We start from the raw sequence: 18,323 nt of genomic DNA, 5'->3' as shown, positions 1-18,323 counted from the left end.
TCATATTTCGGGTGTGATATAGTCTTTTATTCGAATTAAACAACACAACTCTATAAAATTTCCTACAAGGATTATCGAAATATACCTATCAGAAACATATCATTGTAGATGATTGAAGCCGACCACTCTGCGGCCTTTAGCTTGTCCACAGGAACTTGTTTGTCTCCGAGGATTATCGGCGGTCTCGGACGTCCTTCTTTTGCAGCAAAGAGAAATGTCTCAACCCTCCAAATTGGCGACAAAACAAAATGGCAGTAGGCCATTATACGAATTAAGCCGTGTGCCCATCTTATTTCTTTTTCTCTTTCGGTTTTGCGTTTGTATTTAATGCCCCAAATTAATATATAAAACATATCCATATATATATATATATTTTACATAATGACTCTAGGAATCAGTTTGCAATTAATTAATTAATTCACAATTAATTAACTTATTGTCAATATAATACCATTACAAATATAAGTCATCTTATGACCAAAACTTCAAGAGAAAAAGACTATTACGTCATCGATATAAGTTTCCACATCTAGACTTTCTAATTATGAAAACTTTCCAAATAAGAAAACTCTCGTATTTCCTTATGAGAATTCACCTCGATATTGGATTTGACTTGAAGATGTGTTAGCAATCCTGCAACTATATTGCAAGTCTAATCCAAGAATTGATTCCTAATTAATTGTCTTAATTAGACTCAATTCATCCTCAGTTAAAACACGTCTTATTGTGTGTGACTAACTAGGTTCATTACTAAGTGGCGATGATATTATAATGCCAAACTCCTTCAAAATTATTCGAAACTCTTTTCCATAACCAAAAGTTTAATTTTCAAAATGCCCTTGGTTCCCACGATTATGAGTGACACCTACCAGCATATCATGATAATCTAAATAGTGACGAATGTGCTAATTGTACATTCTAATGAACCTGTGACTATATATATTATGCACTCAAGTCCCTTCATTGTAGATCCTGATCTAGTCAGGGTTATGATAAATGTCAAATCCTATTAACTGACCATATGGAATCTTCGAGCTTCCATTCATAGATCATTAGGACTTAAATTAGAAACTCCTTTCTATTTTAAGTCCAACCACATTAGCCAATGATTTCCTAATCAAGAATAAAACTCAAATTCATAGAATCTTTCCCTGTTTACTTAGGTCAATAAATTATTTTTTGAATGGTCACTTACCTCCATACATAATTACCTAGGACCACTATTCGCTGAATACCCATGCTTACCATAAGCATATAAGCATGAGCAAATCCTAACTACCTATGTATGAGATAACCATTTCATCTCAAGTAAAAAGACTATATGCACTAATATGGTCTAAATATATTCATAGACGGCAATAATGCATCATTAGAATATTATCTAAACGTCACATTCAATTCACTTATCTCCACAAGGATGTACAAGTCTGTTTTGATATCTAATATCGACTAGTATGAGACTCGCTGCTCCATTTTCATTAGTATCTATATACTTCTTCACGAATACAGACAAAGGAAACGGTTATGTAGGAACAATAGTGTCCAGCAAAGATTCCAATGATCGTGAATAATTTAAAGAACTTGTACAAGATAGCTCTACCACTTATATTCACAACTTTTTGATAATGAAGTATCTGCCAAGTATCTTGAGGGCTTACTCTAATAAATAATTCATCAATAATAGAATAAATTTATTACCATAAATAGAAATTATCCAATTGTAATATCAGCTCTAGAGCATATAACTAACTAACAACAACATTGTCCATTTATATATATATATATATATTTGTGTAATTTACAATAATTGCTGTGGAGCAAACTAAATAAAAGGCGAAATCAAAAGTCCTACATATGTAAATGTTTTCTCTAGCTAGCACAACCTCCTAACTTTATCAATAACAATTATATATGTATAAAGTATAGTTATAAGCGTGTGTATATATATATATATGATATAGACAAAGTGCAACCCGTACGTACGTGTTCATCTCTAGAAGAAAACCCAAATAATAGAGAACATACATATGTCCAACAAAGCCATCTATCTCACACCACAAATGGACGAGTATCGACCATACGTATTCAAATCTTCTCACTCTTCACCTCAAGCTCTAAACTTTATCATCACCAACGTAATATATCAATTATTAGAATATATCACCCCCATCATCGTCCAAGTCGAACCTCATTCCGCTTAGGCTGTTGTTTGAGGACAACCCGTCAACACCCCAGAAGAAGCCGTGCATGTCGTCCATGGCCTTGGAGTTTCCGTCGCTTGAGTTCTTGTCCAGGTGATGCTGGAGGAGATGGAAGAGTGAACTGTTGTTATTGTCATTGCTGTTGCTGGTCAGGTTGTTCTGATGGAGGGTCGACGAAGCCGAGGACGACAAGAGCGGATCATAATTGTGGTTGCTGCCATAACCAGCACGGGGCATTAACGTCAAGTTGTTAGATGGAGGGCTCAATGTCGTCGTCTCCAACATGAAGTGGTGACTTAGGTCGACGTTCGAGTCGTTGATGTTGTCTGCTGCTGCTTTGCTTCTATGGAACACTCGGCACAGCACCCAGTCCTCCTGATATATTGCAATAATGTTTTTTTTTTTAACAATGGTGATTAATAATAATAATAATAATGTCAATAATAACAATAATAATAATAATAATAATAATAATAATAGTGTAAATAAACGTGCTAGAAAAGTCAGATTTGGAATATATTCACGTGATAAATAGATGCATGTATTTTATTTTAAATTCATACATGCATGCAATAATTAATATCAACAAGAAAGGGACAAACACCGCTGCTTTCGTTCCGGTTTCCTAGGGTTCATCTCACTCATTTTCCTTCCATTTCTTTCGTTTCGAGATTTCGATGATCGGGATACGTATGTAATTTCCTAGTGGGTGCCGACGAAAACAATTAAGGCACGTATGTACAATATGTCGTTTTAACAACAGTTCACATTTGATTCGAGAGGAAAATAGACTAACTGGCTAGCTTGCCGATCAATATTTGAAATCAAAATGCGTCGATATTTTAAAGATTCAAATTCACATATCCTTGTCTCACTGAAAAAGTCCACGTATTCCTGTCATTATGCTAAAAATGTTAGCCCATATATGGGTTTCAATGTTCCGTTCACGGACAGTTGTACACGACCTTATCCTTCACAAGCAAAATCCTTAGCAGTGTCGGCAAAAGCATAGTACTATCTATCGGTAAGTGTGTGTCTATATTAGCTTATATATACCGGAGTTTCTTACATATATATGTCCATGCATGAATCTCGATTTTTTATCATTTTTTTTTCAAAGAAAGAATCACTTCTTAAGTCTCTTTTGGTTTTTGTCATTTATCAGTTTAATACGGGTTTTCGATTAGCGATATGGAACTAATTTTAATTCCCAGGTTAGCTATATTTGATGTCTTGATGAGTAAAAATAACGTACTGTTTGTGGAAATTAACATTGGGATTTAGAAGTTTTAGATGGGAATATTCACTGGTATATACATAAAGGATTCTTTCCTAAAATAGAAATATAAAAATGTGCGGCCATGCACTTTTTTTTTTGTGGGGGGTGAAAGGCATGCACTTAATTAATATCATAGATTCCACCCAAAAAAAATGTAATGTTATAGGATAACACACAAACGACACACAAGAGAGTTACCTTAGGAGGCATATGCGGGGTTTCCAGGCGGAATTCATGCATGATCCAGCCAGTTTTGATCCCATTAGGAGCCCGGTTACGGTAGAACACCAGCGTCTTCCTCATCCCCACGATCTCATGCGTCACCGGATCGTGCACCGTCCGGTCCTTCCCAGTGGCCTTCCAGTACCCAGTGATCGTCGCGCGGTTGGTCCTGAAGCCGGTGGCATACTTGCGGTCGCGGAAACTAAAGAAGTACCACTCGTTTGCGTTGAGCTTAGCCACATCTACAATACAAATAGACACGTTGCTTAGTATGTAATGAATATTAATGGAAAAAGTATAATCGAAGTTATTACTATTTGTATATGGATAGGCAAGGAACATATGTATTTGCCCGGGCATGGCCCCTACGTCAACAAAAAGCCCGATATTGGGTGAATAAAATATATGATGATAAGAAGATAAATTATTCCTATCAAAAAAGGAGAAAAAAAGGGTAAATCCTTTTATCATAAACCCTTTCTAATGAGAAAACGTAGTTTAATAATATACGTTACCTATGAAATCATGCGATGAATTTCACGCGATATTATTATTATATATTTTCCGTACCACTTCATCTCTATTTTTTAATAGATTTATGACATTTTGCTTGCAATGGGAAAATAATTATTCAACGAGAACATAGATTGATCTTTTTATCAGAAAAGGCTAAGGAAAAGGGGAGGGGGGGAAGAGGAATTGGATAAAAACAAGAGAAACGAATCTTAAATCAGAAGCTCAAGCAATCGGTGAGTGTGTGTCGTGTGTGTGATGCTTTAAATACATTTAATTTATGTGTTGTTTTATTAAATATTGATAATATTTATGTATGTGAAGACAACTTTTTGAAAAGCTGTTGACCTTTTTTGTGGCTTTTCAGGTTATTGTGTGCGGGAAGTTTCAGAAACAATTATGTCATCATCTCATCTCCATAGAAGCAAATTTCATGGGCGTAATCAAAGGGCCCGACGATGCGGTGCCATTATTTTCTTAATTAGCATTCTCCCATAATATAATTATCATAACTACCACACATAATAATCATCACCACCAGATGAATTCTCATGTATATCACCGATATTTTTTTTTATAATTTAAAAGGCTAAGTCGGATTATTAGCTCGCTGTGGCTGCCCCAACTAAGGGAACCTAATCGCGACGAAATGTTCCTTTTGTCATAGCTCGCTGAGACTTTAGCCCAATTTGGTCACTGCACCTCACCAACACACTAGTAAATTAAGTTAAGACCCACTGAATCAAACATTATGAGCCGGCCACCGCCATCCCATAATACATTCACATAGTGGCGAGCTCTACGTTCTCAGTGAGATTCGAACTCGTGATGTTCAAGTGGAGCGCTTGATACTTAACTATTAGACTACCGTGCTAGTGGTTCGCCGATATTTATTTGAATATATGTACATAAGATGCTTTTTTCAAGTCTTGTCACACGTAAGCACCAGTGCATATATACCGTAAAGTGATAAGATAAAGATCTATGAAAGTTAGGGCGTAATTTCTTGGAAATGATTTTGAGAAAAAGAAGGCCGAGACGGACGACCGAATACTGGCTAAAGAAGATACATATGTTGGGTCAGATCAGAAAGACTACTATATCTACATGACATGATAAGACATATATGTATATATACAGTATGCACTCTCTCTCTCTCTCTCTCCCCATATCCTTTTCCTTCCTCCGAGCTCAGATGAAGGAGCAGAATATACTTAATTCATCCCGAAGTTGTTGACGTTATCATTATTAATCGATCTTACAGTCGAACTGTGCGAGTATAATCACAACATGGCAGATTCATTATAATGGCTAGCTATATGGTAGAGTTCCTAGCTAGTGGCCATTTGACAGTATCATCGATTAATAATGCTTCTATATCCTTTCATGTTATAGTTCAAGCTTGAAATATATAAACATATATATACATATAGAGGGGTAGCTGCAGATGATATCCTAGTGAATAATTAGCACAACCTATGACAATTGACGGCCGGAAACTGTATGGAGGCAGATGAAGAAGACTTGAGCAAAAAAACACGAGTTTCTGCTCATATAATGCGTATGCATACAGCAGATTAACACCAAGTGATGCTGGAAAACAAATAAACAACTATATATAGGCATAACGAAGAAGAAATATAATACATACCGGGAAGCTGCCATGGCTCGCAGGTGTGAAGGTCGATCTCGACGAGAGTGCCCTTAAGGATCTCCTCATTGGTGATCTTCTTGTAGAGGTAATGGCACACGAGCTCCTCATCACTGGGATAGAACCTGAACCCAGGTGGCAGAGTTGCTCCGATGTCTCTCAGCCCCATTAATGATCTCGGTCGTGTACGTCGGAAGAAATCACTTTTGTGTGTGCCCGGAAGATACGGAACGATAACTATCAGCTATCCTTGTATCTATCTCTCTCTTTCTCTCCCTTTGAGATTAATGATGAATGAAGTGAAATATTATAAGAGACCAACAAGTAGAGGCCTATTTATTCAGCAAAAAAAGAAGTAGAGGCCTATTTATATAGAGAAGCACTCATCAATGGGTTGCCTTGGCCTGTAAGTATTGCTTTGATCCATCACAACATATAGATATATATGTATATGTGCATATATTGTGTATATTCTAGTGTGGGGGCACCTCTCTAGCTAGCTTAGGAAGAGATTGTGTAATTAGTTATGAAGTTTCAAGAAAGACCATATTTACAAGTAATCCTCTTTCTCTCTCTTTCTTCCTCCTTTGTGTGTGGGGTATACCTTATATTTATTGCCATCCAAATATGCTACCAAATTAATGCACAAAGAGCCAAACCCATTATTGATTTTTATTGACAAAAGGGTCACCAAACTCCTCCAAAACACTCCTTTTTATCCACACATTATTATCCATTCCCTCCTCCATTTTCTAGTGGAAATTCCAATTATATGTATGGATATTCACAAGAGAATTTTCCATTTCAATTGGCTTTTCACCAAAATGTTTCATCAATATTATTAAGGAATTTTTCACACTTATAACTTTTTAAAAATTAGTTAAGTGAATTAATATAACTTAAAAGTTGAAGAACATCTGAACAATCTAACCAGCACTTAATAGAAAGCAAGAAAAAGATTAATTATATTCTAAAATGTTAAAGAAATCACAAGTTTACGGAAGGAGTCAAAGACATTGATACAAAAGCACCTCTTTTAAAACATACCTCTCGTACATATTCACATGTTCATATATCATAAGTTCAATGTACTTTTGTTGATTGTGGTCCTCGGTACAATTTCATTTTTGTTTGCTTGCTTATATATTCACACAATTATTAATTAAATTTCAGAAAAGATACTCTGATATCTTATGATAGCGTGCAGAGCTAGAGAAAACTAAAATTAAAATTAAAAAGAAAAAAAAATAACTGCATGCCAAACTCTTGAGGTATAGAGGAATGAGGTGGCGGCTTAATTTATTATCATTACACGAAAAACCTATCATAAGGCGTTTTTTCGTTGCTGCTGTCGTATGATAGTGATGCTTTTTTTTTTTTATGTCCATAAGCCTTATTTTAATTGAAGTTAAATTCGCTTACATACTCTAAGATATTGTCCGTGACAAAACTTTGCAACATGTATGCCGATCCAAGAACGACTGGCCCGGCCGAGATCAGATGCGAGCTGCGGTGGGGTCCGCATCTCCCTTTTAAAAAAATATATATTAATGGCCTGATCTTGAGCACGTGAACCGTTCGAGCTTAGCATATAAGAATCCTTCATGATCGATCATCAGGTATAGCTAGCTAGCTATAGTATGTATATTGGGTCCACTTAATGATGAAGCACGACATCGAATGGTTGTAATTGTATCTATAATTATGAACTTGTTGTAGATATGTTTTTGTGTGCGTGTATATATGTGCGCGCGTTTATATATGAACCTTATGGAGGGTGTCGGAGGAGCCAATAATAATGGGAAATACGGACAAAGGCATGTTTGTCACAACCATGTAGCCATCGTATGTTAATAATTAGGATGGCATATACTGAAAGATGATGACTGAACTGGGGACACTATAATTAGAAGAATACACGGATTGGAAAAATAATTGGAGGCCGGAATTTCTTTTTTTTTTTTTTTTTTGAAATTAGGGATATAGATATTGAATATGACATGACATAAGGAATTCTCTCTTCTTCTTTATTTTTTCTTTTTTTTAACGAAAGAAGACAATATGTGATTATTCAACATGTTAATAATTAACAAGCCAATTATAATACTCTTTTCTATTTCCAGCAAGATTAGATGGGTGGAACAGAGAGGAATTCATATGGCCCATTTTGTGAAGAGGTGAGAACACGCGTCATTTTCAACGGATTATCAGCAAGAAGAAGAATTTTATCGAGCCAAAGTACACATACAATCCTTCATCCATTAATCGCCCCGTGGGTCGTAAAATGATATTACTTTGAATTCAGAGTAACATATATGATTGAAAGCTGAAAAATTAACCAAGGCAGGAGAAGGTTCATTACGTTTTTCGATGTCATATCCTTTGAAATATTTAACATTAGACACACACATATGTATATGAAAAGCCTTGTTAAATCTTATCATTGATTATGAAAACAAGAAAATGTAGAAAATCAATGGATAATAATATGGTAGATATTGCATTTTTATGATTCGCAAAAAAAAAAATGATGTATATGGTAGATATTATTTACGATGAATATATAAAGAAATTCATGCAGATATATATATGGATGGGCTTAAAAGTCAAGATTCTCTCTCTCTCTGTGCTGGAATCTAGAGAAATATTCTCCATCAAATGGGGAATTATTAGCTAGGCAGGTTAATAACGTACCCTCTCATCATGATCAAAACATCACCAGACACATAATTTTTTGCTGAGATATACAGGAACTCAAAACCTAGGTGATTAGCTAGGAATTGTTAAGACTTAAGTTTATCATCGTATGTGATTTGGTAAATTAACCTACACTAGCTTGCAGGGTGCTTAAAGCACGGGCATGTACATATCGTAGAGCCATACCTCAAGAAATGGTGCCGGTTCCGACACTTTAAACAGTAACTGAAAGGAGTCTTATAGTTCCAATCCCCCCCTAAATTAAATAAAGTTTTTCACCGTTCCCTTGTAGCTAGTTTCCGAAATTTCTCAAATAATTTCCCTCGTAGTTATTGTCGTCCTTGGCAGTATCGTCGCAAATTGCACGGGTGTGGTCAAAATCGTGAAACTGGGCGATCCGAATTGTATAACAAAATATATATCTGGCTTAACTAAGGATAAGCTTATAACTTTTTATCTTAAGAGGCCGGGGAGCAATCGAATGATTAAGATTGACTTAATACCGATAGATCTCATTTTAACACTGAATTTTTTGGGGAAGGAGTAGATGGAGCAAATAAACCCTATAGCTAGACATATATTATATAGTTGGCAGATTAGTTGAAACCAAACCGTGCACCACATTTTCGGAAATAAGTTCATCGGGATTACTATATACATGCCCATGTAAAAAGGAAATTCAATCGATTGGAGAGATGATCTAGGGTTAGGGTTTCTTCTTTCCAAGAAGGGAATTCCGTTTGCTGGTGATGTTGGTGAATGAGTGACGGCTTGATATTCTTGGACGACCCAAATAAGCCCCAATTATTAATGTGTATATATATATATATATATATATAGCGATGATATATGATTCGGCAATAAACTAAGCTTTTAGTACTAGGGAATTTTTCTATTAGTGCTAGGAAACTCAATAAAATTTAGAAGCGCCTCGTGGTGAGAATGGAGTTGATGCTCGAATAAGAATTTGTGTCAACATATTTATTTAATACACCTAGTGATCTCGCTAATATATATATATATATATAAATAATATGAATTGTATATTTGCTACTAGCCCGGCCCTTTCAAAAGTGTCCCTTTTACTTTGATTTTATTCACTTCCATAAGTCATGGGCTGTATGTCTTTAATACACATGGACATGGGATCTTCACATCCCAATCTCTCTCTCCACATCACATTCTAATCATATGTGTCACTGACCCCCTTATTATTGATAATCGCCATTGGAGTTTTTAGAAAAATAATTTTGATTTGTTTTCTTTCAGCGTGTGGGCCCCCCTAACTTGCCAATCTATTCTATCCTCACAACTCAGCGCAAACTAGGCATTAGGGGCCCCAGCTCTCATGCAATCATCTGAATGCAAACATTGTCTTGCCAACTGTAGCAAATCGATCGGAACTCATGGTGATTGAGATGCGCTCGCCTGATGCATCGAGTGATTAAATCAGCTATAGCAGATCGAAAAGTGACAATAGAGATCCGCATTTTGATTCTCCCTCGTTATCATTTCATCAAAATGTACGTTTCCTACAATAAAAGAATTTGAATCGATAATTGATTTTATAAAATATTCGCAATGCTTTGCCTTAGGCTGATTGATGTATTATTAATTTCTCGCCAACACGTAGTTTTAGGATTTAATTAATGTGTTATTATCTTATTCACTGAAAATGAATATTTTATTACCTTAAAGTAAATATATTAATTCACCACGCGCGGATTTGTCTTATTGTTATTTGTAAATATATTTGTGTAGGACCGCTCGAATTAATTGATGGTACGATATTAATTAATAAGTGCAGAGATACCTAATTTGTTAATGATTATCTTTAAAGTTACTCGACAGGAATGTTCAAATTAAATATTTTGTCATGGTAATCTTAATTTTATATGCATACATATATAAATATATATAGCAACTATTTCAGTTAACGGTTCATGTGAAACAAATTTGTTCTTCCCATTTGATCCTCGAAAGAAAACATATACAATATTAAGTCGACTCCTGACCGTTGATTTCTTTTCATAGATCTCGTGCGTCGTCGTTTTTGAATGTAAACTCATATATACGACTAATCAGAATATGAAACGTGATATATATCATATATATTCTTCGACGGAGAGTACTCTTTTCCATATTGAATGATCATTATTGTCATCATTCTTAATTATAAGATGAGCTGGGGGCAGTCATCTGTCTTGCCTATTGATCAGACCTTTTTGGTCCATCTCAATAGTTTTCATTAGATCCTGACATGGATTTACGATCATATTGTTTGAAATGGATATATCCAAGACTTTTCAGTCCATCTCGATCGTACTCATTAGATCCTGCTCTGGATTTATGATCATATTGTTCGAAATGGATATACCCAACGGTTAGGATTTTCTAAGTGAAAAATAATTTGACTATTCCGTCTCCTTGATATGTCTGATAATCAGCAGCTCAAAACCGGAAGACAAAATGCCTCTTTACATGCGTGTATTCCTCTACAAAATATATAGGCGTTGTCAAATTAATGAAAGAGCACAATTATTGAGAGGGTAACTAATTAATTAATGAACTCCATCAATTTATTTACTTAATTATTTTTCTAAAAAAATTCCAAATAGATAAGGAATATTAATCTTAAGGTACAGGAATCGTTTCTGGAATGTCGTCGATTGGCTCTTTGCATTGCCACCTGAAGATCTTTACTGTGATACTTACATTTCTGTGGTCTCCACAATCACATTAATTAATTAGCAGATTTTGAATGAAAATATTTTATTTTAAAATACCGCCCGACCGACGTACTGGCCTTTACACACATTCATCATCATGTGCATAAAACTATATGCGATATTTAATACCGGAATCATGTTTATTGGGAAGAAATGATAATTTGGCGCAATCAAAAACATTCTGAAAGCAGACTTAACTCAATAGATAATAAAATGCATGAAATCATATTGGCCAAATGAATGGCTATATACGAAACGACCGTTTAATTCAGTGGGCAAAAGAAAGGAATAAAAAGTTGGATATGATGTGATCTAATAAGTCGCAGTCCGAGGACTATATAATAACCTTTAAGTCTTCATCAAATAAATCATAATTACAATCATTTACTAAATCAATAAAAATCAAGCTATATATATAATTTTCAAAAGATTCGTTGGCTTGAAATAATGGGAATTGTTTTTCTACAAGTATAAGCATCACTGGACACGCATGCATGTTCAGCTCCACCGAATTTTTGATTGGAAACTGTGATCTCCAACATATACATATATATATATATATGTGTGTGTGTATATATATCCACGGCCATAGAAGCCGATCTACATATATATATATATATGTATAGACGATCATGAAGATAAAATTGGATTTCCGTACGTTATATATCAATCGATCTCTGGTGAAGTTTACAGTAATACGTTTCGTGGAATGTTTTTCAGTTTTCTCAAAATAGATAATTCGATCACTTCCTTTGTTTTTCTTCATATTAAGTACTATACATCGTGTATAATTTGGTGGTCTTGAAACGCGTATATAACTAATCAGTTACTAATTATTATTCAACAAATCGAAGTTGTTGTAAGATTTTTTTGATTTTTAAATTATGAATTATAATTAGAGAAATGATATATCTCTTTTTGTTACAAGTGAGACTCATGATTTAATATAAGGAATGAAAATCTAGATAAAAAGACAAAAGTTATTTTACTAATAATAATTCTTAATTATCAGGCGAGAACGTGTACCACTGCACAATATATCTAATTGATAAGTTTTAACCAACCTGCCAATTTGTTACTCCAAATTCAATGCTAGCTTGCGTACGTATTGTGTTTGGATGTATATGTATATATGTGTGTCTTTTTCACCGGAAAATATGTCTATTTTATGCAGTCACGAGGGTCTATGTATACGGACAAGCGCACGCATATATATATATACATATACATATATGTATATATTTTGTTGGATTTTGTTTATTATTATTAGGTATTAATTTGTAATTTGGTGTATTAAAATGTATGGTTATTAACGGACATGCATGTTCCTTCCTAAAGACGTCCATTATTCGGGCATGAAAGTCCACAAGTAAAAGAAAGAGAACACCTTTTGATCGATGAAGAGTTGTGTCTATTTGGCAAAGAGATAACAACTTTCTGATATATATATATATATATATATATATATATGTATATGTAAAATATAATTACCATTATAATAATAAAAAAGATGGTGTAAAACAGTGACGGGCGTCTTCGACTATTGACTTAGAAGTCGTAGATTTGATACCTAGTGAGATTATCCGTGCCTTTTTATTAATTATTTAGGATTCTCTTTCATTACCAAGTTTATAACCGAAAAAATATAATTACCATTAACCTTAATTATATTGTCAGTTATAGTTATTTTATTACGAGATTTTGGAAAGTGAAAGACCATCCTTCTGACTTTATAACAGTATAGATATAATATGTACATATACATGTATATCATATGAGTTCAAAGCAGTGATATCAGCATCTTTACCTTCACATTTCTGTAGATAGTTTAAGTGGGCAATTTAGGAATTGATGCCTCTTGGTCTCGGTGATTTTCGTATCCTCAACTAATTTTCATCGGACATATCAGCAAGCCCCACGCAGATGTCAGAAAATCTCACTTAAAAGAACTTATCCTATGGGTTAATTAACTAAAAAAAACATAAATTTTTCACACTTTATCAATTTTAGTACGAATTTTTTTCTTAACCTTACACAAATTATCAATTTAATATCAATATTAGCATGACGTCATTTTTTTTTACCGGTAAGGCCTCAACGGCGGTCACTGGCCCTCAATCAAGATAGCCCGTGATGGCATATGTGCCCGGCGACCCCAATTGTGGGGTGGTGCCCATTGATGAGGCTCCCGCCGTCGACCCATTTTCCTTTTTTTCTCTACTTTTTTTTTTTCCCAAATTCGACTAGTAAGGGCCTCATCGGAGGCTACCGCCACCCCTGTAGAGTCGCTAGCGACTACTGAGATCGTCGGTTACCCCAATCGGTGGTGGTGTTCAACAATTCTTGTTTAAATTAATGAAAAAATTAGCATGTGCTAATATTCATATTACATTGATAGTTTGTGTATTTTTAGGTTAAAAAAAATTCGTACTAAAATTGATATTTTGAGTAATTATCCCTATCGTAGAAGATAAGTCTTGATGAGAGCCAATTTCTCCGTGGCCATGAAAATATATATTTTCGGTAGGTATAAACATATCTATATATATTTATGGTAAATAAAATATGTATATGTATATGTATATTTATATTTCTATATATATACTCTTCCCAACGTATATTATCTATGAGCAAAGCAAATATACATATACAAAATCCTGGGCTTTGCACTGTTTACGTAATGCGGGGTTTGCAGTAGGCAGAAAGCCAAGAAAGGTGGCGATGGCGAACTAACAAGCCATGCATTTTGGGATGTACTGCCACCATACACCTGGTGCATGTCGGTAAGGATGGCAATATGTGTAATGAGTCGTGTTTAGTTGGACAATGTCCAAATGAGTTCGCGTAAAAAAAAGCATAAACTTGAACACAATACGTTTATTAAACGAGTTAAGATATGAAAAACCAGAGACCGTGATCTTTCTATTCTCGGGTTGACACGAACATAACACACTTAATTCGTTTAATTAATCGCGTTCAAACGTGTACACTTACATGATACAATACGTTTACATAAGATGAACATATTCATATAATATTAGCCCGATTAAACACGATAAATACAAATTCAAACCATCTAAAGAGTCAACATAAAGTGAATTACATTGTGTAGTGGTGCAGGTTAACGAGGCATTAGGATAAAGATATAATTAATTTTGTGTACTCGAATATGTTTAATATATTTAATGTAAACACGTAAAGCGATGACCATTTAGGGTAAAAATCCCTTCATAATATGATATAGCACATTTAGATAAATGAATCCAGCTATACATACCTGTTAGGGTTGAATCCATTAATATATAATTATTTATCTTTCCTAAGTGGGATCGATCTGTTTAGATATAAAGCACGTTTAGCCTCAATCAAAATCCACTTAATCTTACATCATATTCCCTGTCGTGTTATCATGTCCCGTAAAAAATTATCAGCCCTACGTGTTGGAGGCCTGGCCAGCATTCAGTTGGGTCCTTGAGCCTACATGCACCGGGTGCATAGTGTCGGCGTTGTGCTTTTGTGTGTGTAAATTAATTTGTCTGCAGGCGTATAACTATGGCTGATGAGAAAGAGAGAGAGAGACTAATACCAATAATTAAGGTAAGCTCGATGGTGACACCTATGCAATCATAATGTGACGTTGTGATGCCTCTCTGGAGGGTCTCAGGATAGCGACTTACGCAATACATCCAACTTATTGTCCGCTCATAATTTTCCCGTCGGTAACACGTTCGGGATATGACACGTCCCGAGAGAAGTTGTTCAGAGCAAGTTTCCATAATAAGCGATACATATACGGACATAGAAAGATAACGGCGTGTTTAATCTACTCTATGCGATATTCGGTAAGTTAAGAGCCGTCAAAACCAGTATACCACCAGTTACTAGTTACTAGTTCCAGTAGCTGGTGAATTTCTTTTTTTCGACTAAGCTCATCTGCACATCTAGAATATATATCATATTATTATAGGTCACATAAAGGAAATCTGAATTGATATTATATGAAGTGGGCAAGCATGTGTAGGGCGGTATGTACATAAACGTGAAACATGCCAAGCGTACGCACGAGTCACTGGCGCCGCAAAAGTAATTGTGTCCCGACAAATGAAAATAGGGAGGGCCCAAGGAAAAGTGAAATTAACAAAGTGAATTTATATATTATTCATGCCATAATTTAAAAAAAAAAGCAAAAAAAAAAGAGTAATATATCATTGATAAAAAAAAAATATGGTTGCATCAAGCTTCTTCCATTTGATCCCAACATCCAATCATCTTTTTTATCCCCACCCAGATGAGAACACTGGCCCATATACCCTTTGTTGTTTGACAGGTGAAGAAAAGATGGTCTCTAGTTTCTTCTTTTCTTCCACAGTAGTCACACTCGAGGGCTGTAAGCTGAATGCCCCATTTTTTTTCATCCTATCCTTTGTGCTTAATTTTGTTTTGAACAGTTAGCCAACATATAAGAGAATATCGAGGAATATTTCCTTGAAACCAAAAATGCAAAATTAAGTTACCAAGAAAAGGGAAATTACTCATATAGTTTAAATGAATTGAAAGATTAAGTATATGTCCTCTAATTAACCTTACAAAGATTAATATATATACAAATATAATTTTAATCCGTCAGAAGTTACTTCCCCAAGCAACCAAAAGCGTAGCATATACTAATACATTTCTCTTTTTCTTCTTTTTCAACTTTACCCACAAAATTTGACTTTCATTCGTTTTTGTCCCTTCTTTTATTTTCTTCTTACATCCGCAAAAACGAAAACAAAAAAAAGTCAAAATTAACATCTCTTAACTATCATTAGATTAATAACTAATACAGGTCACACTCTACAAAAGTAGAGTACAATACCATTTTAATACTCACGCTCATTTTTTTCTTAAAATGATAATATACGTACTTTTTATCTATATAAATTTGTGGAACAATAATGGTGAAGTAGTGCTAGTTTGTTAGAATATTTTTCCGTTAGGATGTCTCCGGTTCTACCCAATCCCTCAATTCTTCGTCAATCTTTTCTTTTTCGTTTAAGCAAAAGATTATTATTATTAAACCATTCCGTCACTATATATATGTAAAATAAGGTCATAACATCATAGCCTAATATTATATACGTATCAAAACGTTAATGGGAGCAAATGAAATATATTGCAGTAAGGACAAAACTACAATAGTAACATATAAAAATTATGGGATACTTAGGCACAAAATTTAACTAGAATTATATGCTAATAAATACGGTGGCAAGTCTATGTGTAATACAAAATAAATATGGTACAGTTATATATCTACAAAATAAGAATTAGTATTTTCAATTTTATAAAATTAATTAAAACTCTAACATATATATAATTCTCTCCTTTCTATATATAGATACTATATAATCACTATTTTTAATATTTCATATATAACTTTTACCTTTTAATATTTTTCTTATCATATCATTAAATTAAGTTTCTCTTTTTTCTCTCTACGTTTGTATGTTCATTAAACTAAGACAATTTTAACTTTGAAGTGTTATATCAATTTAAATAAGTCACGCAATATTAACTAATTAATTAATATTCTATAATTTTCAACATTAAAAACATCGTGTTTTGCGTTTCGATCAAATGAAAATATTGTTAATTGAGAATTCTTTTGAAGACCTGCGACATCGCGCAGGAGTTGATTATTATGCTAAGAAATGATTTAAGATTGTCAAGGGTCAACATGTTTGCATTGTATATGGATCTGAGAATTCGCCTATTTAGGTAGTTTAAGTAGTATTTCAAGCTGGCGACTATAATAAGTATATGTGACGCGAGGACTGAAAAGATATTATCAAACAAAAATAAATGGTCAGGGTCCTAAACAGAATAGGGGTGTGGCCAAATCGCCTGCATACATTAAATCCTGTGTAATTTGAGCATGCGTACGTATATATCCCCACTAATTGCCCTTATAGGAAACATAGAACTTCATCCCTTGATAGCTCTTCCTCACCTAATTAATGAAGAAGCATGCAATACCACAAAACCATCTTTCTAATCATTCTAAATCAATCAGTTACTATCATTCCGAGTGAACACGTCGTACATACCTTACTTAATTATGTTATCTAGCTTTTCGAGCACGTACATAATCTGGTAAAATATATACGCCATTGGAAGCGCTGGACGGATGTTACATTCACCATGAGTCCGCAGTCGAGATAAAAACCATCGTAGCATCTAGAAGTTTCAGCGAATGATTATATGTGACAGGTGAATCCCGATCCATCTTATGTTTATGATCTCCTTGTTTAATTTGCCGATGGGGGCTGTGGGCCGATTTTTCTACCCCATCCGTACAATAATGGAGCAGCAAAACAATAGCTTTCAAGGGGGTTTGATATAATGAGAATCCGTGAGCTGCAAGTAAGCATAGATAAATCATCTCTTTTTATATTATCTTTGGGAATTTTCTTCCTTTTTCTCGATTTGTCAACTTCAGTGTTCTCAATAAAAAAGTAACCTCGAGCTTGTGCCTCACTTAACAACAAATATATAATAATTATGTTAAATATTAACTATCAATCAATTCAATAATTTTTTCGCAAGAATCACTCGCTTGGTACCGGTACAGAGGAAACGGTAGCAAAAGGACCTAAAAAATCTTACCGTCAAAAACCGAATGTAAAATCTCTTAATTCCTGACAAGAGCGTGTAAAACACCTCGTTTTTCTAAATGACTAAGTGATGGATTTTCTCCTGTTGTTGTTAGACAGACAAACTTACGATTTGAGCGACAAAAGGCCGCGTGTCTTGCAGTGTTAGGCTGTCCCTAAAGGTCGACAAATACTAATTTTCATAGGCTCACAAAACGTGACACCTCTCCCCCACATTTTCAAGATTCTTTCTTCTGCGTTAGGCCCCACTTGAAAAATCGCACAAAAATTAGGGGGAAAAAATACATAAAAAATGAAAAAGTGACCGTTAAATCATTATTATCGGATAATATTAACAATTGGTTGGAGATTAGTGTGCTAAAGCCCCCTTTTAGC

At 34.5% G+C, this 18,323-nt stretch overlaps 1 protein-coding gene across 1 annotated transcript; it reads right to left on the bottom strand.

The window, feature by feature from the left end:
• Positions 1-1,761: 1,761 nt before the first annotated feature.
• LOC116198601 (NAC domain-containing protein 21/22-like) lies at positions 1,762-6,262 on the bottom strand. The gene is made up of 3 exons (XM_031528822.1): positions 5,867-6,262; positions 3,679-3,944; positions 1,762-2,576 (listed from the first exon to the last, which is right to left on the bottom strand). Exons 1-3 carry the CDS (start codon positions 6,033-6,035, stop codon positions 2,151-2,153), a joined length of 861 nt encoding a protein of 286 aa, XP_031384682.1. The 5' UTR covers positions 6,036-6,262; the 3' UTR covers positions 1,762-2,150.
• Between the last annotated feature and the right edge of the window lie 12,061 nt (positions 6,263-18,323).

This window comes from Punica granatum, chromosome 1, assembly GCF_007655135.1.
Source record: "Punica granatum isolate Tunisia-2019 chromosome 1, ASM765513v2, whole genome shotgun sequence".
NCBI lineage: Eukaryota > Viridiplantae > Streptophyta > Magnoliopsida > Myrtales > Lythraceae > Punica > Punica granatum.
This window is presented reverse-complemented; position numbering and strand designations above follow the sequence as displayed.

What these genes read in the sequence shown, in the direction of transcription:
- LOC116198601 (XM_031528822.1), bottom strand. Translation starts at nt 6,035, where the DNA reads ATGGGGCTGAGAGACATCGGAGCAACTCTGCCACCTGGGTTCAGGTTC. An exon ending in CGAGCCATGGCAGCTTCCCG is followed by an intron (nt 3,945 to 5,866) that starts GTATGTATTATA and finishes TTTGTATTGTAG; the next exon opens with ATGTGGCTAAGCTCAACGCA. An exon ending in CCCCGCATATGCCTCCTAAG is followed by an intron (nt 2,577 to 3,678) that starts GTAACTCTCTTG and finishes GCAATATATCAG; the next exon opens with GAGGACTGGGTGCTGTGCCG.